This window comes from Diceros bicornis, chromosome 13 (assembly GCF_020826845.1).
Source record: "Diceros bicornis minor isolate mBicDic1 chromosome 13, mDicBic1.mat.cur, whole genome shotgun sequence".
In the NCBI taxonomy this organism is placed as follows: domain Eukaryota; kingdom Metazoa; phylum Chordata; class Mammalia; order Perissodactyla; family Rhinocerotidae; genus Diceros; species Diceros bicornis.
Window position 1 is genome coordinate 48307410 of NC_080752.1, and position 22771 is coordinate 48330180.

The 22771-nt window shown below is 46.2% G+C and overlaps 1 protein-coding gene across 2 annotated transcripts in view; it reads right to left on the reverse strand.

Moving 5' to 3' along the window:
• CSMD2 (CUB and Sushi multiple domains 2) overlaps window positions 1–22771 on the reverse strand; it is a 606380-nt gene that overhangs the window by 288938 nt on the left and 294671 nt on the right. For both annotated transcript variants that reach the window (XM_058553610.1, XM_058553609.1), the window contains exons 7-10: window positions 22411–22488; window positions 17142–17229; window positions 16324–16448; window positions 6740–6861 (exon numbers count right to left, since the gene is read on the reverse strand). In XM_058553610.1, coding sequence (XP_058409593.1) covers window positions 6740–6861; window positions 16324–16448; window positions 17142–17229; window positions 22411–22488 — 413 coding nt within the window. The remainder of the gene's footprint in view (window positions 1–6739; window positions 6862–16323; window positions 16449–17141; window positions 17230–22410; window positions 22489–22771) is intronic.

Consider the following 22771-nt stretch of genomic DNA (forward strand, 5'->3'; position numbering starts at 1 on the left):
CCTGATCTTTAACCTATCCATGATTCAGTTTCTTTATCCATCAAATGGGTCTATTAAAACCTAATTAATTAATTAATTGTGCTAGCAAGAGAACAGAATAAAACATTTATGCGGAGGGCTTAGCTCAGTGCTTGCACATGATAGGCATACAATAAGAGAGCTATTATCATTATTACCAACAGACTAACATTTCTACCATTAAAAATTGGTTGCAGGATAAAACTCCAACCTCTTTACCAAGCATGTGGGGTCACGACAACCTGGATCCTACTGACCTCTCTGTCCTCGTCTTGATCCAGGCACATTGAATTACTTTCAGTTCTAAGAGGCTGTTCCAAACCTCAGTGCCTTTGCACCTGCATCCACTGTTGAGATATTGATTTCCAAGCCTACACATCCTTCAAGACCCTGCTCAAATGTCACCTCCTTTGTGAAAACTTCCCTGACGTTCCAGTTGGTGGTTCCTTCCCAGGTTTTCCCATAGTATTCTGGACACACCTCCATTAGCACTTATCTGTACTCCAGGTTTTTATTTACACGCCTGTCTTCTCTCATATGTGCCTGTTCCCCAAGGGCGGAGATCATTACCCACAGTTAATGAACAAATGAATGCTCAGCTCATAAAACATATCATGTGCTTTTTGCTGAAGGAGACACCCCAAAGGTGACTAGACAGGCAGTCCTTGGACACACTTGAGGCTCACCTGTGGGCCAGTCCCCTGAACAGGATTAGGAACACAGCGTCCTTTTACCCTGTTATTTGCAAGAAGACAGCTCCTATTCTTCAGTCGTAGACTTGGAGTTTTCACACTTATACCTTCTTTTCTGCATTGTACGCTCCCTGGCTCTCCTCCCACACAGTGTTAGGAGGAGACTCTCTTCAGCCTTTCTGGGCTCCCCCAGCACCACCTGAAGCCCACTAAGAACCCGTGGAGATGCTGGGAACACCCCTCTGCACAGCTTGACTCTGAGGCAGTGCCCTTCAGAGGGGCTGGCTTCAGGAACCCAGGCTGGTGTGACCTCTTGCAGGACATGTGGGGGATGACCAATATGGGGCCACTGACCTCCACACACTGGCCAAATGTAGGCCTTCTGGGGGTGAACCAAATTGTTTCTCAGAAAATTCTCACCTACACTTCACTTTGCACCCCACCCTCAGGTCCAAAAGAAAACAGAGATAAACATCTTTAACAACGCCCAAGAAAGAGTCCTCTGGTCAACAGCTTAATAACCTCATGGCAGTAAGTCCTTCTTTTGGTCTAGCTTCCACCCTCACACCCATGTGACTGAAGTATCCTTCCGCATTGACCTGGGTCTTTGTCAAATGGTTTGATAAAATGTGAATCATTCTTTGTAAAATGCCTGGCAGAGGAAATCTGTTTCCAGTGTTCCCAGCGTTGTGGCCCTGGGTACCTTGACCAAACAATTGTAAAATGTTGAGTAAAATTTAATAAGAAAAGAAAAGCTTTTCACAAGTTAGTAAGAGTTATTGACTGAATTATATACCCCGCCCCCCAATTCGTATGTTGAAGCCCTAACCCCCAATGTGATGGAATTTGGAGATGGGGACTTTAGGGAGGCAATTCGGGTTAAATGAGGTCATAAGGGTGGGGCCCTAATCTGATGGGATTGGCGTCCTTATACGAGGAAGAGGAGACACCAGAGAGTTCTCTCTCTGCATGCTCAGAGGAAAGGCCATGTGAGGACACAGTGAGGAGGAGGCCATCTACAAGCTAGGAAGAATGCCTTCATCAGCAACTGAATTGGCTGGCATTTTTACCATGGACTTCTAGCCTCCAGAACTGTGAGAAAATAAATGTCTATTGTTTAAGTCACCCAGCCTGTTGTATTTTGTTGCAGCAGCCCAAGCAGACTAATATAGTAAGAACTCAGAGTCCAAAACACAGTGAATGCAGGGACTCAAAATGCAACTCAGAGCATGAAGCTGGCTTTGGCCGAGAGTGTATTTTAAAATCTGGTGAAGTAGAGCTTTGGTTTTCAGGGCCTCATGGAGAAGAGGGAATGGGAGACAAAGGTCAGGACCCATAAAGGTGGGGACTCTACTATGACACCCCTGATAAAGCTGGGCTAGTTAAATTTGCACCCTTAGTGTGAGGGTGAACTAGAAATAAGCCTTCTTCCTTCTCATCTGCCACTGCTACCCTCTGGGTGGATCTGGAGGCTGATTGTTTATCTTCGACCTTGACACTGAGTGGACAGGAAATAGAAAACTTCCCTTGAGAATCCACCACCTTAATTCTGCCTTCACATGGATTTGCGGGCTCCAGATTATTTGAGTGGTTTGAACCTTCACACTAAGAATTCAGTCTGAAGAGGTTTCTGGCTGTTTTCCCCCAGGCACCAGGAAGAAGCAAATGTAAACTCTCTCTGGAAGAAACTACCTTCTACCCAGGTCTCAAAGAATTCCCACACACAAAGTTTATGATTCTAAGCACATAGTCAAAAATTACAAAACAAAGAAGGAAACATGGTTCTGGGAGCAAGAGGTGAGAAACAGTAGCCCAGAGAATCAAAGTGGAAGACTTCAGATATTGGGATTAGCAGACTAAGTATGATTAATATATTTGAAGAATTAAAGAAGGATCTAAACATATGATTAGGAGCAAGAGACCATAAAATATGGTCAAGAGAATTTGAAAAAGAACCAAATATGACTTCACAGAATGAAAATGATAATATTTGAAATTAAAACAAATCTTCAGTGAATGAATTCAACAGAGAGAGGTCATACATAGCTGATCAGAGAATTAGTGAACAGAATGAGAGAGAAAAAATATGGGATAAGGTAAGAAACACAGAAGATAGGCTAAGAAAAACTAACATGCCTTGTCAGACTTCCAGAAGCAGAAAAGCGAGAGAATAAAAGAAAAGCAACAGTTGAAATGATAATGGCTAAAAATTTCCCCAAACTGATAGAAGACACAATCCATAGATTCAAGAAGCTTAATGAATTTAAGCAGCATAAATACCAAAATATGAACAACTAGACACACAAAAGGGAAGTGCAGAACCCTAAAGACGATAAAAAGACCATAAAAGCAGCCTGAAGGATGTCACACAGGGGATGACAATGAACTGTAGGCACAATGGAGGCTAGAAGACATTGGAATAATATTTCCATGTGCAGAGAGATTACAACTACCTACTGAGAATTGAATACCCTGTGAATATCAGTGCTCTTTCAAGAATAAGGAGGGAACAGCCATCTTAAAACAAGCAAGAACTAAGAAAGTTTGCCATCAACAGGAAGATAAATTCTAAAGCATGTACTTTGGACAGAAAGAAAGTAATCCCAAAGAGAAAAACTGATATATAACAAGGAATGGTGAACAAAGTAGTGGTAAATATGTGAGTAAATCTAAATTGACTTTGGTTTTATTAAACAATAACAATAACGACTTGTGAGAAAAAGCAAGGCAACGTGAAAATACACACACCATAGAGTATGAAGTGGGAGGGAGTAATTAAAGTCATAGTGTTCTAAGACCTCTGACTTTTCAGGAGGAACCCAAATTTCTATTTAACATTAGACTTTATTAAGTATGCATATTAATATTTCTAGGGCAAGCCTGAACTAATAGAAATGATTGTATAATATAAAAGGTTTAAATTTTCCCATTAAAAGATAATTTGTCAGAGTGGATTTTTTAAAAATCCAGCTTACACAAAACATATATCAAGCAAAAGGATGTAGAAAGGTTGAAAGCAAGAGAACATAAAAGATTTATTAGACAAACCAAAAGAAAACTGATGGAATAGCTGGGGGAAAAAAAGCTTTAAGGTCAAAACATTACTACAGGTAAACAGAGTCATCACATAATAATTTTTGAAACAGTTCAATTCACCAGGAAGATATGTAATTCTCAACTTGCATGCTCTAATAACATAGTCTCAAAATACACAAAGCAAAAATTGACATAACTCCAAGGTATGATAGACAAATCTGCCATCATAGTGAGAGATTTTAATATGTTTTCCTCTGCAGTTGACTAATTAAGAAGACATGATTAATGAAGATACAAAAGATATGAACACAATTAACAAGCTTGATGTAATGGACACATTAGAACACAAAACCTGCAAAATACACAACTTATTTTTTTCAAGCACACATAGAATATATGTGAAAAATGACCACTTCTGGTCCAGAAAGCATGTCTCAACAAATTTCAAATGATTCAAATACAGACAATGTTCTCTAACCACAAGCTTTAGAATCAATAACAGAAAGACAGCTAGAAAAATCCTTTGTTTGAAATTAAGAAATATTTCTGTATAACTCATGGTTGAAAGATGAAAATATGATGGAAATTAGAAAATATTCAGAACTAAACTATAACAGAAAAACTACATATAAAAGCATGTGAGAATGTAGCCAAAATAGTCCTTAGAGGAAAATTTATAGGCTTAGATGCTTAAGTAAGATTGAAAAATAATAAAAGCATCAAAATTAAGATGCTGGTAAAAGAATAATAGAATAAATCCAAATATAATAGAAGGAAGGAAATAAAGATGAGAGCAAAACTGATGAAATAAAAAATAAATATATTCAAAGAAGTATTAACAAAATGCAAATTGGTTCTTTGAAAAGAATAACAAAATTTGAAATGTCTGGCAATATTGATTAGAAAAAGATAACAAAATTAGAAATTAAAAAGTGAATAAAAATACATAATAAGTGATAGTATCCACAACTTTACAATCAGTAAATTTGAAAACTTAGTAAAATGGACTCAGGAAAAAACCCCAGATAATTTAAATAACTTTTTAGTCATTTAAAGTATTAAATTTATAGTTTAAATTCTTCCAACAAAGGAACATCAGATCCAGATAGTTTTGCTGAAAAGTTCCACCAAACTTTCAAGGAAAAAGTTATTCCAATCTTCCACTAATAACTCCATAGCATAGAAAAAGAGGAAGCACTCTCCAAATCATTTTATGAGGCTAGCAATATCTTGACACAAAAATCTGGCAAAAGTAATACAAAAAAAAAAAGGTCAATCTCACTCACAAAATAGAAGAAAATTACTAAAAAAAATTAGCAAATGAAATATAGGCATGTATAAAAATGGTAACACTAAATGACCAAGTTGGGTGTATCCCAGGAATGCAAGGTTGGTTGGTTGGTTTAACATTAGAAAAATCAACCATTGTAATTCACCCTAAGAAAATAAAGGAGCAAATCATATGACTATATTAATAGATATAGAAAGGTGCTTGATAAAACTCAACATCCATTCACAATAAGAGCTCTTAGCAAACTAGGATTAGAAAGGAACTATAAATTAAAAAAAAAAAAAAAACTTCAGCCAACGTCATACTTAATAGCACAGAAGTAAAAACATTCTATTTAACATCAACAAGAATGCCCACCATCATCGCAATGACTTGACATTATACTGAAGGTCCTAGCCAGAACAGTGAGGCAAGAAAAAGAATAAAGAAAAAGTCTAAGAGCTGGAAAGAAAGAAACAAAACCATCATTCTTTGCCGATGATGATTGTATTATGTAGAAAACCCCAAAGAATTCACAGATAAATTATTATAAGAGAGTTGCTATATACAAAAATCGAGGTATAAAAATTAATGCATTCACCAGCAAGAAACAGGTAGAAAATGAAATTTTAAAAGCAATAAAAAATATAAGATATCTAGGAGTAAATATATAAAGAATTGTACAAGATCAGTAATTGGAAAAAATAAAACACACACGAGTTGACTGGAAGTCATTAAAGAAGCCCTAAGTAATAGAGAGATATATCATACTCATGGACTGGAAGATTCAGTATCACAAAGAAATCAGTTCTTCTCCAATTTATCTGTAGTTTTGGTATAATTAGAATAAAGATTCCAACAGTTTATTCTGCAGATCTTGGCAAGATACTCATAAAATTTATGAGAACAAAGGGCACTTCACAGGAAAGTAAAAACTAAATTGGAAATAAATAGGTGAAAAGATGTAGATAGCATTGCAAAACTACACATAACAACACAGATAAATCTTAGGAACATAACTCTGAGTGAAGTTGATCAAGAATGTATACAACGTGATTACATTTATATGACGTTCAAATGCTGGCTTACTAAACAACATATTTTTAGGGATACACGTTTACATGCTAACTATAAAGAAAAGCAGAATAAGAAGCACATAATGGAGGCAATGGTACCTGAGTGACAGGGAATGGAATGGGGTTGAGGAGGGGCACGCATCACTAGGGTAACTGTGATTCTCTTTCTTAAGCTGGGAGATGGCTACACAGGTGTTTGCTGTATTGATATTCTATCTTATATTTTATACTTATGCCTTTTTTTTTTTGTGAGGAAGATCGGCCCTGAGCTAACATCCGATGCCAATTCTCCTCTTTTTGCTGAGGAAGACGGGCCCTGGGCTAACATCCATGCCCATCTTCCTCCACTTTATATGGGACGCCGCCACAGCATGGCTTGACAAGAAGTGCGTCTGTGCGCGCCCGGGATCTGAACCGGCGAACCCCGGGCTGCCACAGTGGAGTGTGCGCACTTAACCGCTTGTGCCACGGGGCCGGCCCCTTATACATATGCTTTTTATCTACTTGGTATTTAGAAAAAACAATTTTTATGAATGGCCTGCAGACAATCTACCACAACCAAGTTCTGCGTTTGAGACCCCCTCTAGTCCAACTGTCCCCAACCTAGCCCTGACCATTGGACACTCTCCCGCCCCCAAGAGCCTTACCTTGGCAGGGTTGAGGGCTGTGATGATCCACACACAGTGGGCGTTGTTGTCATATTGAATGGGGAAATTGGGGGAGGTGATGATGCCCGAGGGGCCTCGAAGGTGGGCATCACACATGCGGGCTGCAGGGAGGAGATGAAAGACAAGCCTTTTACTTTAGACTAGGTCCAGTTCCCATCCCCACCTCCCATCCCCAGCCCAGAAGAGATTCAAGTCTGTACAGTCCCACCCCAAATGTAACCTTATGCTTATGCTTCCTGTTTCCTTTCCCCATAGTTCTCAGCAGGCTCAAAGGGAAGTCACAGTACCTGGAGCACTGGGGTAGGGACAGGCCCCACATGCCCAGGCCTGCTGCTCTGTAGGCAATGATGAACTCGCATGTTCAGGCTCAGCAAGCGCCCCTACCCTGACTCCACTGTGATCGAACAGCTCAGTGACAAGAGGGTGCAGGCTTGTACCACTCATGTTGACCTAGAGCTAAGCGGGCTCCAGGAACCTATGGGCCTGCTAAGCCGCCCAGCTCTTGCTCTGCTGACCAATCTGTGTTTCCCCATTTGCTCTCAGGCCTCCTGAAGTAGAACCTCAGGATGTCCTTGTCACGGCCACCCCATTCGGTCTCAGAATGTCTGCACCCCAGGACTCTGCCAAGACCCCTAGCTCAGCCCAGTGCCAGGCACCCAGAGGGATTTTAGTGCCAATCAAGTAGTTCCCAATTCCTTCCCCACCCTCAGCACATGCCTGAAACAGGCTTTTGACTGGAAGCATAAAGATTCAAGGTGAATTAGAAGAAGTGCTCTACTCAAGTAGATATAAAGTGTTATCAATCACAGCTTAATCTAATTAAGCTCTTTAAAATAGCTTCTAAACTAATTAGATTAAGTAGTGATTGATAACAGTTAAGGTACTACATTGTACCTAGGTGTTTGCCTTCTTTAAAAACATGTTCTTTAGTTCTAGCCACTTCATTCTTCAATGTTAGCACTCAGCTATTTTAATAAAGAGTTCTATGAGCCTGCTCCCTTACTGCCCACATGGCAATTTATCCTAATTGTAGGCAAAGTGCCTAACAGTAGAGAAACAGTGAGCAAACTCAACAAGCCTAAGTATATAAAATGAAAGTGGTGTCAAACCTGGTTTCCTCTGATGGGACAAAACATCCTAGAGCTCCTGTCTGTGTGTGGACAGCGCCACCATAACCCTTTCTCAGGAAACCCTTCCTGGGAGAGTCCGGAGAGCAGGTTCCATGGCTCCCGGTCATAACGAATCTCTTCTCATCACACGCACTCATTCCTGCACTCACTCATTCCACCGTTTATTGAGTGCCTATTACGGGCCAGGCAGAGCGCGGGGAGAGAAAAATGTCTGAGACACAACCCCTCCTCTCTGGAGCCACCGGCAAGTGGAGGAAATAGATGTGAAACAGTTACAGTCAAGAGGAGCGAGCGTTGTTTGCAAGGTTATTTGCAAGAGGTCGCTGGGTCAGAAGTGTTCCTTCTTTTCTACAAGCTCATCGCCTTCAGCGAGGAAGTTCTTTCTGGTGGCTCACCCCAGTCCTGCACCTGAAGCATCTTCTTCCTCATCCTGAGCTCAAATGTCAGTTGAATCAAGTTTGAACAAAGCCCTAGAGGAACCCTCTCCATTCCCCTCCTGTGCATCTGACTGTTGCTCTAATTCTGTGCTGAGAAAGACTTAGATTCACGGATTGTACTTGATACAACTAGGCCTGAAGGCAGCATACCGTGGAAACAAGAGCACAAGTTATGGGGTTTACCAGCTTAGGGTTTTAAATCTACTTGCTGGTTGTTTAAGCCTGGGTAAGTTAAAAAACCTCTCTGATTCTACTTCCTCATCTGTAAAATGGGGCTAGTGATACCACCTCATAGAGACACAGTGAGGATGAAATTGTATGAGATAACGGATGTGAAGTCTCACCCAGGACCTGGGACATCATCAGTATGCCACAGAGGGGAGCTGGGACTGTCAGATTCCCCATGCCATGTTCATTCCACTTCACTGTGCCAAGATTTCTCTCAGGGCCAAAGATCTTTTTTCTACCTTTCCTGAAGTTTCTTTATATAGGATTTATTTCCCATGCCCACACTTGAGACTGACCACATTACGAAACAAATTAGGATAAAATTATCAAAACCAAAACCGTGATCCCAGCCCACCTTTGCGAACAGGACCTATGGATTCAGAACCCTGGCCCTGTGGGCAATCCTTACGAATCTCTACCAGCACCACCTTCCACCTCTTCTGGAAAGTCAGGTTTTGCTGCCAAAAGCCCTTAGCTTCAGATTCAATTTATCCTGTACTTGTTTCCAAAAATTAGATGATATTTGCAGTCTGTTGAAACATGCTGAAGGTAATTAGAGAGAACAGGTCAAAAAGGCATTTACCACTTTAAGGACTTAGACGGGTTTAATTAAAATATTACAATCTGCAGATGGTTAGCATGGAAGCACCTTAAAATAGGTCCAAAATGGAGCATCAGCTCCTCTTTTCCTCTGCTGTCTGGGTGAGGGCAGGGAGTCTGCAGACAGAGGGACACCCTCCTGAGCAGCCAGCCCCTGAGATCCCGCCAACAGATGGACAGCTCATGGCTGCAACGCACACGGGCTGGCAAAATGGTAGATGTTCAGACAACGTCTGAGTAAGTGAATAAACACGTTTCTGTTTTTCTCTTTGCCTTTTCCCATCAAGTGCTCTGCTGGATAACTTTCAGGGGACTTCTCAGGGACCTTCCAGGCCTAAGCTCTGCAACCACTCCCACTCTTTCTCTGGATATCACTGTACCATGTGACAGGGTCAGTATTCCAGGGGACCATACGTTTGAGGGACACATCTAGACCCACAGCTAGTTCTGGCACCAAAACAACATGGCAACAAAAAGGGAACTGCTGCAGATGCAAGTGCCTGTGGTCCTCTATCTCCTCCCCAAATCTTATTCCCATCTTGTTCCATGTTGCCTTCTCTTGCTTCTCCTACATTTGGCCTCCTTCCTCATCCCTCCCACAGTCTTCTGGAACCACCTCCCTTCCACCAATTCCAAGGCAAACAAACCCTGACTTGTAGCTGCAACATCTTTCAGAACCTCCTGTTCCAAATCCTGCCTTGATTGACACCCGTCTCCCCTCCCCAGGCCCCTGCTTCCTCTGCAGCCCTCTGTAGTGGACAGCTTCCTCCCACCCTCCAGTATTTCCTTCCACAAACATTTGCTGAACCTCTGAAGGAAGTCTTCTGTGACCTTCACGTAGATCTCACTCCACTGACACCAACATTTTCTCTCTACCCATGAGCTCCCCATCTTCTTTTCTATCTTTACCCAACTTAGATCCCATCATCCACCATTATCATCATTTTCTTGCAAACTCACCCAAGTCCTTTGCTCCTTTTTCCTTTAATCAGTTTCCTGGAAGATATCAATTATGGACGAACCTCTCCACCTACATTCTCTAGACCTGCCCCCATAGAGTCAAACTTTGCTGGAGAAAAATCACATGATTACCCACCTCAAAAAAATCCTAGATACTGCCCAGCAACCCTGCCATATAGCTCTATTAAGCTCACTCTCTCACTCTGCTCAAAGTCCTCTTCATGCCTTCTACCTGCCCCTTGGACCTCTCGCCCTGCCCCTCGCTTCCCCTTACTCTCAGTTGACGACCTTGCTTCAGTCTTTGTGGACGAAATAGAGGACATCTGGCAGATACACTCTCTCTCTCATCCCCCCCAACCCGCAATCCTGTCTGCTTCTGTGTTCTTCTTCTTCTTCCCTTTGGTTCCAGCAGAGGGATGGCTCCTTCACCTTTTAGAGGCCAGCCTGTCCTCGTGAGATCTGGTGACCCTGCCCAAGGTCAACCACATCCAGGGCCACATCTGGGACCTGCTCTTCTGGGATCCAGGCGAGTCCAACTGTGAGATCTTAAACTCCATCATCCCATTCCTTCCCCCATCACCTGTGCACCCAGCAGAGAAACTTTGGTCTTGATGCCCCTGCTGCCCTCAATCATAGGCCCCTCCGGCCCTCTGGCTCCCTCTTTTCTCCCCATCTATCTATCCCTCTTGACCCTTCTTTCACTGTGCATTCTGGGCCTCGAGCCCCTGACCAACAGCTCCCTCAGCACTCTCATATCTGCCTTTGACTGATTCTACCATCCTGCTCCTCTATTCCTAATCCTGGGTGCCGGGCAGCTGCCAAGAGAACGGCAGTGCCACCACAGAGTCATGGTTTGTCGTAATTGAGGCTTCGGCCCGAGTCGGTTCTCGCCCTTGTCTTTGTTCGCTTTCCTCGACAATTCCTTACAGAGGCAACTTCAAACACTCGCCACTCTGTTGAGCCGCTGAACCCCAGTAGCTGCTTCCGGCCTTTGTCGTACTTGACCTCTCTGGGGTCTCTGACCTCACTGACCCTTCTCTCTCTGTGGAACTCACATTCCTCGGCTTCAATGACGCCTCTTGGTTCTTCCCCTACCTCTCTGACTGACCTTTCTTGGCTTCCTTCTTGTCTATTAACCCCTTAAAAGTAGTTGTTTAAATGTGGGTAGAGAGTATATTCTGTGCACACTTCCTGCGAATTTTCTGTGAGTTTACAATTAAAACAAAATAAAAGTTACCAAAAATGGGAGAGGGGAGTTGTTCTATGTGGTTCCATCTAGTATATTGACTCTGAAAGATGTCCAGGTGCAATTTTCAAGTAGGATAGAGCCTTTGGAGTCAGGATTTAAATCCCAGCTCAATCGATTAGCTTTGGGCCTTTGGGCAAGTTGGCTGACCACTCCAAGCTTGAGCTAAATATAAAATATGGATATTGCCACTTTCTACAGAAAGAAATCATGGAAAATGCCTACCGCAATGCTTTATACAAGTATAAATAGCTTAATAAGTGGGAGCTTTATCATTAGTACATATATATAGATAAGGGACTCAGGGAGCAATGGGGAATGTATTCTAGCACAGCCTGTGTGCCACCTAGGGAGGATAACTACAGGGGGGAAGATAACTACGGAGGGGAGGGGAAGGGGGAGAGTAGAGGATGGGGAACGAAATAGAACTCTGGACAACATTAGTGTTTACGGGGTAGGCCCAGAAAGCTGATCCAGTGAAGGCCACCAAGAAGGAAGACAGCCCCCTGTAATTTTCACGGCATTTAATTCAGCTGGTTTGTGCAATATTTCCCACATTTCACTCCTATTTTATGAGAATGAGAGAGAAGATGCAGAGCATTTCAGTAATTTGCCGTGTGCCATATGGATTGTTAATAGCAAGGCTTGAACTTGAACTTAGGTCTCTGAGTCCTGAGTCTGGTGTTTTTTTTGTGTGTGTTTTTTTGTTTTTTTTTTAAAGATTTATTTATTTATTTTTCCCCCCAAAGCCCCAGTAGATAGTAGTATGTCATAGCTGCACATCCTTCTAGTTGCTGTATGTGGGACGCAGCCTCAGCATGGCCGGAGAAGAGGTGTGACGGTGCTCGCCCAGGATCCGAACCCGGGCCGCCAGCAGCGGAGCGCACGTACTTAACCGCTAAGCCATGGGGCCGGCCCTGGTGTTTTATTCTAAACAGATATATATAAATATGTGTGTGTATGTGGGTATATACTACATATATAATATTATATTTATACAGCAAATAGTGGGTTTCTCCACAAAGGAAAAAAATAATGCCTTGCTGTTTTCTGTTGATTATCTCCACTGTGAGTCAGTAACTCTAAGTATCTCATCTGGGCTGGTACTTGGTCCCTATCCTCTGTCAACCCCAATTTGTGGTCACAAGAAACCAGGTCTCTCGGTTGTCAATTGGTCCTCATCCCTCTATCAGTGGTTTACAAACAGTGTGCCCTCGAGCCTCAAGGATTGCTCTGAGGTGGCTTAGGGGCTGCTGAGAGTGGGGAGGAGGGGGCAACTCCAACCCCCTGCCCCTCCTTCATGGAGAGAAGTTCCACGTGCATCTCTGATTTACTGGGCTTCTGTGAAAGCTTACTTTAAAAAATTGGGATCCACTTATAAAATAAGTCCAACAGGCCCCATATCACACTACCCTGTCTCTACGTGGGGCTGAATAGAATCAGTACGATGGTGTTTCATGTTGCCCTCCATCTCCTTTGGATGATCAAAATTTTCTAGAGTCGAATGAGAAGCTTATTTCTTCTGGTGGGAGGGAGAGAGAAGAAAGGCCTGTGAATACCTAATTTCAAATTCCAAAATGAAGGCAGAGTCTCGTATTGTTCATTCATTTCAATCACTGATTCATTTAGGTCGTCCTCAAACATTTGTCGAGAACCTATTATTTGCCAGTCCCATGTTTTAGTAGAATTAATTGTGTGGAAAATGAATATTTAAAATCAAATCATATTTTAAATGCATTAGAGGAAAAATAATACCACTACGGATGGTGGCGAATCCTTTTTAGAATGTGATCTTTTGGTAACCTGCTTATTAGTGGAGCTATCCTGGAATGCAGAGTTTTGTCCTTTTTTATTCTCTCTCTCCCCTTTTTTTTTTTTTGTTGAGGAAGATTGGCTCTGAGCTAACATCTGTTGTCAATCCTCTTCTTTTTGCTTGAGGAAGACTGTCGCTGAGCTAGCATGAGGCCAATCTTCCTCTCCTTTATATATGGGATGCCACCACAGCATGGCTTGATGAGTGGTACATAGGTCCGCGCCTGGGATCCGAACCCGCGAACCCTGGGCCGCCGAAGCAGAGTGCAGGAACTTAACCACTATGCCACCAGGCTGGCCCCTGTCCCTTTTTATTCTTAAAGTGGGGTTCACTTAAACTCTCTGGAAAAAAAAAATCACAATTAGAATAGTAATTCTGGCTAATTAAAACAAGAGATTCCAAAACTGCCAAAATGAAAGGACCCTTGAATCTAACATCTATCTCAGCTGTAGGCCTGCAGGGAGGCCCAGGACAGATCAACCAAGTCCAAGCCTGGCACCTTTGCCATCTCTCTTCCTCCCTCACAACGACCCATGGCAGAGGAAGAAGGAGGGCGAGAGGGACAGGAAAGTGAACCCGCGCCCGAGTCCCCTCTCCGCCAGAGTCAGCACTGGTCACTTTCTATAAAATGGCTTGCTTCTATTTCACAATCACTAGCACGGGAGGTTTTGTTTTCCCAGTTCCCAAATGAGGGCCCTGTGGCTGAAAATGATGAAGGAACACGCCCAGGGCCAGAAAGCTAATAGGTGGCAGAGTTGAAATCTAGAGGAAAGTCTGTGTGCTCCCCAAACTGTGCAATTGCAATACGATTGGACCAGACAGTGAGGAAACAGGCTTCTAAAAGAATCTGGGGCCACCTGAGGCTGGGGGTGTGCTCTGAGGCTTGGCGAGCCATACCCCAACAGTGCTCAGCAGTTTAAACTAAACGCGTGTGCACGCAAGCCTCCCAGACACACTGGGACCACTTCCAAATGAGCACTTTCATGTCCACTTCCTCCTCTAGTCCTCGCAGGAGCCATGGAGCAATGTTCTGTAATCACTGCCTTTTAGCAGAAGAAAAGAGATTCAGAGCGATGAAGAGACGGGCCCAAGGACACCCAGCTGAAAGGGGTGATGGCTGGATTTGAACCCAATTCTGCCTGGCTCTGTTTTCTATGATTTTCCCCCGCTTCACAGTGGCAGAGGATAGAATGAGAATGGATGTGAAAAAGCTTAGCCCAATGCTTCGTAACAGTGTGGCAGAGAATTCAGACCCAGTGGGTCAAAATCGCCGGAGCAAAAACATGTCTGGAGGAAAAGATGAGCATATCGCTGACTGTGAACTTTCTTCCGAAACACCGGCCCTTCCCCACCCTGGGCAGATTCAGGTAAAGGACCACCATTACTAAGAGAACAACCTTCCTGCAATGAAAAGGTCTTGAGGAGAGATCAGATCCCACCATCACCTAAAGACATTGTTATTCTTGCTTCTCAAAAGGAATTCTGAAATCATAGATTGGCAAAGGGTCCCTTGGTCCACATACTTGATAATTATATGCTTCTCTACAAAGCTGGAGTGGAAATGGAGTGTTGTGCTGTTCCATTACTCATTCATTCATTCATTCATTCAACACAGGTTACTGAGCACCAACTATGTGCCAGGCTCTATTCTAGGCAGTGAACAAAACAGAAGTCCTTGTCCCACGAGCTTAGGTTCTGCACCGGGGTATTTATTTTCTTGTCTAGTACTCCCCAGTTCATAAAGTGTTCCACTGACCTTCCCATTTACACAAGATGGGTGGAGTAGGTACCATCAGCTAGATTTACAGGGAAGAAAATAGATGATTTGCCAAATCACCCATAACCCACTGATGGCAAAGCTGAGAATTATACTCAAGAATTCTTTTGTTTGATTTTTTAAAAAAACATTAGCTAAGAGGAATCTTTGAAATAATACAGCTAAAATCAGTGGGAACGCAAAGTATATTATGAATTGTGGATCATGGCCACCTCAAAGTTGAGCAAGAATGAATAAATCTAAGGCTTGTTTGAGGGATATTTGCATGCCCCTCTTCCAGATTACATATCAACACATTAAGAAAAGGGAGTGGGTTTCAAGCTCCAACTTATCCCTTCCTCAGTGGAGCAAAGATCTCAGTTCTTTATCCCGGACCCATCTGACTCTACATGAATTTCATCTTGACGTATATGCCTGGAGAGAGGCAAAGAATCTCCTTCGTAAACCAGAAGCATCCAGAATGTAACTTTATAGTGGGCAATGTACTTCTCTTCCAAAGGGGCAACTAATGGCTTTATTTACAAACTCCACAGTGATAGCTTTCTCTTGCACCAAGAGCTCTGAGTCCTGCTCATGTGTGCAAACAATGGAGGAAGAGAGACGCAGAGCGTAGGAAATGAAACGCTGTCTAACGGAGCCCTGCGGGATGAGGCCAGGGGCTTCTCTACCATAGAAGCAGCTGCTGTCCTGTCTCAATGAAGGAATACACTCAGGTCTGATATGTTAAGATTATTTGGGAGATGCGGGCTAGGCCAGCCCCGGCTTGGTCCACATGATACTTGGGAATGTGGGTGGCAGGGCCCTTGAGAACAAGATGCCCAGGTGTCGGGTTGGAAGAATCTTGCAGAGAAACCTTTTCAGACCATGGTCCACATTACTTCTACATGGCTAAGAGCATTCTTTCAGAACTGACAAGTCTGTTTATTGCCAAGCATGGGGAAAGAAACAAGGGCACTGAGTTAGAGAGTTCGAGGTGTATATGTGTTATAATGGAGGGATTCGAGGTGACATTATACGAGGTGACTTCTCTTCCTATCTGGGTGTAGTTGTGACATCTCTGTCCAATGCGCTAGCAGTCTGCTCACATGTGGCTCCCCCATTAGGCTGTAAGGTCCATGCAGGGCAGGGGCCATGTCTCCCTTCCCCACCTCTGGATCTCCTGATCCTAGAATAGGCCTAGATGCAGAGAAAGTGCTGAATAAATGTGTGAATTTAATTAGTAGATGAACGCAGAATCTGAGGCCTGGGGAGCAGCAAGAGTGAGGTGAGCCGTCTGGATGAGAGCCTGGACATCAGGCACCAGGAGCTGGGCTCTGTCCTCCATGCCCAGCCCAGCTTTCTGGCCAGCCTCCCTTTCCTGTGGTGCCCTCACCTCGGCAGACGGGCCTGTGGTCGCTCCAGGCTGCAAACATGTCGCTCACTTTCATACAGGTGATCCTCTTGGACCCCTGCAGGTCATAGCCTTCATTGCAGGTGAACTGGACGCTGGATCCTAACCTGGGAGACAAGGTGTGTCTGTGAGCTGAATCCCTGGGCCTGCCAGGCCCCTCCCCGAGTCCTTCCCCGTTCCACAAAGCAGTACCACGCGAAACTATTTCTCCTCTGGCCTTCCATCTCTGCTCCACTGTTTTATCACTTAAAATCTCCACTGGAAGGAACATCTGCTCTTCATCTTCTTTTCTTGGACCATTTAATGGTTTTAGGATTGAGTTAAAAGGTGACTTTGTGAGCAGAACAGCAATCCTCTGAGATAAGTATCAATTAGGGTAGCTAAGAGTGGGTGGGTGACACCCATAAACTTTAATGAAAGTGGAGGATTCTGGGAAGATGCCTTCACAGTTAGAAACTTTGCAGAATGCACCATCTCAGGGCCCTAGGGTCTCCTAGATTATCATGTGCTGAGCTGCCTGCTGGAACGCCATTGCTGATGATGGCAGTCCTTTGTACCCTAGGTATGGGTTTGAGGAGTAACATTGGCAGTCTACAGCCCTCCCCTCCCCCTTTAGGCATGGGCACTATTCCCAGGCTAGAATCAGGAAAGAATGTCAAAGTTCATAGCTCTTCTCCAGGAAGTGTTCTTGTATCTACACCATTCTCTCCAGTCTACCTCCAGGAAGGCCAGCCCCTGTCTTCCCCCAACCAGGCCATCCCACCCTCCTTGCAATCAGAACGTTCCCACACAGATCTTACCTGAAATCCGAGCCTAGTCTTTTGCCCCTTTCGGGTATGCCAGGGTCTGGACACATATTATGCCCTTGGGACACACCAACCTGAGTTACTACAAAGCAAAAAACAGCACATACAGAGATGGATAATCACAGGAAGGCACCAGCAGGGGCAGTGTCTCAGGGTGGGAGGTAGAGGCAGAGACACAGGGAGGCCCTGCTCCGTTGGGGCTGTGTAGGGTTGCTGGAGTCTATGGGGCTTAAGTTTCCCAAGTGTGCATGGTGGGGAGCTGCTTTTGACAAATTCCTTTGTGAGCAAAGTCCAAGTGAAATTCATCAAGAGCATGTGGGCCCAGAGGCAGGCACCCCAAACCAACAACCACCCCATTCCCTTATCCCACACCAGTGGCCAGAGGTGGACAGTCCACAGCCCCCGGTGACCTCCCCACCTTGTGCTTCTGATCTGCTGATGGCGACTCTAGATGAGATGAGCCCCCCAACCTCAGCGCCAAATGGAGAAATGACTCAAAGGAAGTTAAATAAAAGGTGGATGCGTGATCAGAAACGGTAAAGAATGTAAGAGAAAGCTGCAGTCTGAAGTTCAAAGCAGGGACTTGTGCTCAAACACGGATATTTCTGCTGAGAAACCTCTTCCCACCAGCCACTTCTCAATGCAGAGTCAGCAGTAACCAGAGCACCCCCCCGCCCAACGCCACCGAGCAGAGAGGGAACCTGCGGCGTTTCTGGCAGATGGTGTGACGCTCTCACATTTGTGAACACCGGAGTCCTGTTTAAGAAAACCATGTGTACAGTCGTCCCCACTAAAGGAGAAGCTTGGTCAGGGGGCGGCGGATACACACAAAGTTAGTTTTCTCCTGTCTCCAGTGGAGAGGGTAGAAATCCTCTGATCCCTGCCAGCTCATTGTTCTTGAGATGCTCAGACTCATGAGGCTGGCACCCCCTCACACCTCTGGATTCCTGGCTTTGGGGATAACCAGGAGCTGGGGCCAGGCAGACAGCCTGGCCAGAGGAGTTCCATTCAAGGCCTCACCACTCCCACGATCCCAATAGCAACCTCTAGACGAGGGATGACGGGGAGTCTGAAGCACATTCCCTGAGTTGGCCCATTTCCCTCCCACCCACTCAATGTCACACAATATGAGTAATGTGCGCCATCACTCACTCACCCACTCACTCATTCTTGCACATGGTACACAACAAGCATTAATTGAGCACCTACTGTATGCAAGACCCTATTTTGAATACCATGGGAGATGCCAGTGTCAGACGTCAGATGTGACCACTGTCCTCAAGGAGTTCCCAGTCGAGTGAAGACACGAGCCATGGAAACAAACTGTGGAACCACAATGGGGAGGTGACGAAAGACGCAGCCACAGGGAGGTTCAGAGGCAGGACTGTTTCATATTGCCGAGAGAAGCATGAAAGACTGCCTGGAGGAGGTGGCATTTAACATGGACCTTCTGAGATAGTAGGATCTACACACACGGTAACAGAGGAATGGCATTTCAGGCAGACAGATGGGCCTGAGGAGCGAGGTGGAAACATGGAATCAGAACTGTGAGTTGGCCAGCGTGCCGGAATAGGAGGGAGGGTGACGAGTGACACGGAAGAGTGCAAGGTGAGCTATCAGAGGTCAGACTTTCAAGGGGTTCAAGTCTGATCCTGAAGACGATTGGGAGCCAATGAAAAGTCCCGACTGGAGAAGGGCACGGTGAGATCTGGATTGCTCAGGGGGAGGCCGGTTACTGCGAGACGCGTTAGGAAGTTTTGTGAACATTCAGGTAAAGGACAACAAGACCCTGGAAGTAGGGATGGACACGAGGCAGTGGTAATGGACGTGGCGAAGAAAGAACACCAGGGCTCATGGGAGACAAGGGCCTGGGGAGAAGGAGCAGGGGAGCCAATGGAAGCAGGGCAGTGGGGTGTCCCATTTTAGACTCATTGAGTCTGAAGCTCATTTCTACCTTAGAAACCTGGTATAGACCCTGTTCAAATCTCCAGGAACCCCAGGGTGTGGCTGGCCAAGGGAACCTGGGGCCTTGGACAGACTACATGCTCAAGCCAGACACTGGCTATCCTCTTGGTTGTGTGGCACGGAGCACAAGGCCTTTTGGGTAGCCTCCCTTTCTGCAACATTCCACACTGCCAGGTTACAGCCAGTCACCCCCACTGGACGCCTGTCCCCTACTCCCAGCCCCTTCCTTGCCAAACCTCTACTTCCAAAGCTTTCACCTCCTAAACTTAGCAACATCACCACTCCCACCAGTCCACAACTCTCCAGGCTGAGATAATAAGACGGAAGTGCCGTCTCCAAAAGCAGAGCAAGCCCCTGCTCCTGGAGCCTCAGTGTTTTGCAAGCAATGGGAAGGAAGGAGATAACCGGGACCTCCAGGACTCCCAGGGGGGTGGGAAGGAGAGAAGAGGCTCTGCTCTAAGAAGATGAGGATGTCAGCCCTGAGCTGCACTTGCTGGTTCTTCTGCTGGAAAGCCAGCCTCATCGTGATTCCCTACTGAGGACTTCTCAGCAAAGCATCCACCTTCTTTAGGCCCTGCCTACTCAATCCTGCCCATCGACCACACCCATCCCAAAGTCCCTGCCAACCACCGCGTGGGAACCACACAGCCACCTTGCAGCACATTAAGAACGCATAGCAGTTTCCCGCCTCCTTCTCTTGCCCTCTCATTCAGTACTGACGCTGCCTAGTACGCAGACAGAGCAGAAGGCTGACAGATGTGGATGTGGCTGGACCAGATCCCACGCAACGAAACCACAGCCCCTGACACACGGAGCAAACCCCACTGCCTCCCCTTTAATCAGCCAGCTGGAAATCAGCTCAGCCACTGTCTAGGAAGTTACAAGCCCAGCAGGGAGCCGCTCACACCACAACAGTGCCCTCTTCTCCTGGGAGGACTGAGCAGGCGACGGCAGTCCCATGTGGACCTTCAGGGCTCCCCCAGAAACAAGCAAACTTAAATCCCAGTCAGCAGTTTACTGTCTGAATTATGGAGGCAAGAGGCTTTCCCCCTCTTTCCCTAATTCCACCCTCCCCTGCCCATTCAAAACCGGCCGCTTGTGTTTGTAGCATTAATTTGCTGTTGGCTAGAGAGGGAAGGAAGAGAAGGCCCCGCCCCGCAAGGGCCCTTGTGGGGAGGAAGAAGCCATAATACGCTCAGAAAGGCAATGTCTTCCACCCAAAATGAAGGGAGGCACAGACACGTGGGTGGTCAGAACCGATGGCCGGGGTCCATGGTACCCATGGACCATGTGGTGAAGGCAGTAAGTGGGGTCCAGGAGATGTTAGCATGGTCCACTTCTCCCTTGAAACTCTGGACACTTGTCCACAGGGAATTTGGGTAGAACACAAAGGGCCAGACACTTGAAGACATTTGGTTCCCTGCCTCTGAGGCAGCTCAAGTCACACACCCACCCCTCTCCCAGGAAATCTCAAAACGGAGTACCTTGTGGTAGAGAGATGTACACAGTAGTTTTTCAAAGAGTTTTTGCATTATTTTGTTAGAATAGGGTTTCTTCATCTTTCTGAGGGAATTTTGGGCATCTCTGAGTAGCTAATGAAAACCATGGACCCTTTCCCCCTAAAAATTCACCCACAACATCACATGTCATTTTTTATCGAGTTCATGGACCTCTTGAAATCCTAGGTCAAGAAGGCCCGTCTTAGATCCAACAGCACCCTTGGGAGGAAAAGAGGGTAAAGTTTTGCATCCCCATTCTACAGATGTAAAAACTGAGACATCAGTGCCTGGGCAACATGGTTACCTGAGGACACACTGGGATTCAAACTTGCTCTCTCAAATCTGGGCCATTTCCTGAAAGTTTCCCTGTGTTTCCAGGGCAACCTCTGAAATAAATCGTGCCTGCCTCGGTTCATCTGGTTTCCTGTGGCTAGAGACAGAAAGAGCCCGTGAGGGCCAGGGCCATGGCTCGAGCCTTCTCTGCAGACCCTTGGCCTAACCCTCAGCTTTCCTTGCTCCCTGCTCCTTCCCCTGGTCCCCTAGTCAAGCACAGAAGCAGGGCCTCCTGGCTGCCCTCTGCCGTCCAGCCTCCTCAGGGCAGGATTGCCAGAGACGATGGTCCCCAGAGACATGGAGTGGTGCCCAGTCTCCAGCTGGAGGACTTGAAAGACCAGAGAAAATCCCACACCCAGGCTCGGTTTGGTCAGGGCCTCAGGATCACACTGCCTCTCCCCCAGCCCTGCTCCCTGCCACACAGCACAGAGCTCTGGAGCCACCGACGGCCGCTCTCTCAGCAAGTACTTCTAGCACCTCAGGAGAAGAGAGCCCGTGGAGGTGAGATGAAGGCAGAGGGTCAGGAGGGAGGAGAGAAACAGAGAGAGAAAGAGGGGAGAGCAGAGAGGGGGAGGATGGGGGAGGGAGGGGAAACTGCAGGGAGAGGGAGAGGACGGGAGGAAGAGGAGGAGAAGGTAGACCAGCAGGCCAGACACTCGGGGCCCAAAGATGGCTCCCCACCCTCACCTCCAGGATGAAAACAGAGGGCTTCTCAGGAAAATCTCCTCTGCTTTCAAGTCCAGCCTCTGGGGTTCCCAAACCCCTTCCTGTGCTCCAGCCCCAAAGCCCCTTAGCACAGGCTCCAGTCAGGTGTTTCTGGGGTGACATTCCAGCCCCTTTCCCAGCATTGGATGTCCCCCTTTTAATCTTTCAAACACCAACAGCAGGAACATGTTCCCATAGACGTAATCTTCCCCATGCCCAAGCAGACAGCACCCAGCACCACCCCATCGGCTCGAGAGGCAGGCCCCCTACCATCTCATCTGCTCTTTGCCCAGCCAGGTCCAGGGACCCCGGTGGAGGTGACTAGGCATTCCGCCTCCCCTTCCCATCTTGCCTCGGGAGCTGGACTTGGGGTCCTGCAGCCTCCAAGATCCCAACTGGAGGTTACTGACTCCTAGAGGAGGAGCCAGAAAAAGGACTGTCTTAGCAGGTGGAAGTGATTCAAAAGGAAAAATAAAGAGAGAAATGTAGCAGTAATGACGCCCTGGGCTGTAGTTAGAATGGGAAGTGAGGGAGAAAGAGGAGAAAGGAGGGAAGTGGGAGGAGGAGGCGGCAGAGGACAGGCCCTGGGGCTGCTTACTGGCCATGAAGTCAGCGTGCCCACGCGCAGAACCCCGGGGTGGAGGGAAGCGGGACTGAAGGGACATCACTCTGGCATCGTGTGGCTTCCCCGCGGTTACAGCGCCGGCGGGGCTGACTGCGAGCAAGATGCCCGGCGGGCAGGCAGGCGGGCGGACACTTACACACAGATGTCTTCTGGCTGTTATCTTTGCTAGGCATCAGCTTCACGCCTCGAGACTTCAACTCAATTTGCTTCTTGACTAGAGAGGAGGTAAGAGGGAAAACGGTTAAGTTGTTGTCTGTAACTGGGGGGGGGGAGGTCCTCTAGAATGATCCCCTCTCTTGGCTTGGGACATTCCATGGTGGGTCAAAGCCAGAAGCCCCTCTGGGAAAGGATCTACCAAGGGGAACATTCAAGTGCAGCAGAGTCTCAGACACGGAGAAAATGCTGCTCTCAAGGGTAATCCTCTGGAGGAGGCAGACAAGGTGATGTCCGGGCAAACTTCTAGTGAGCGTCCACAGGAGAAGCCCTGCCGCCAGCCC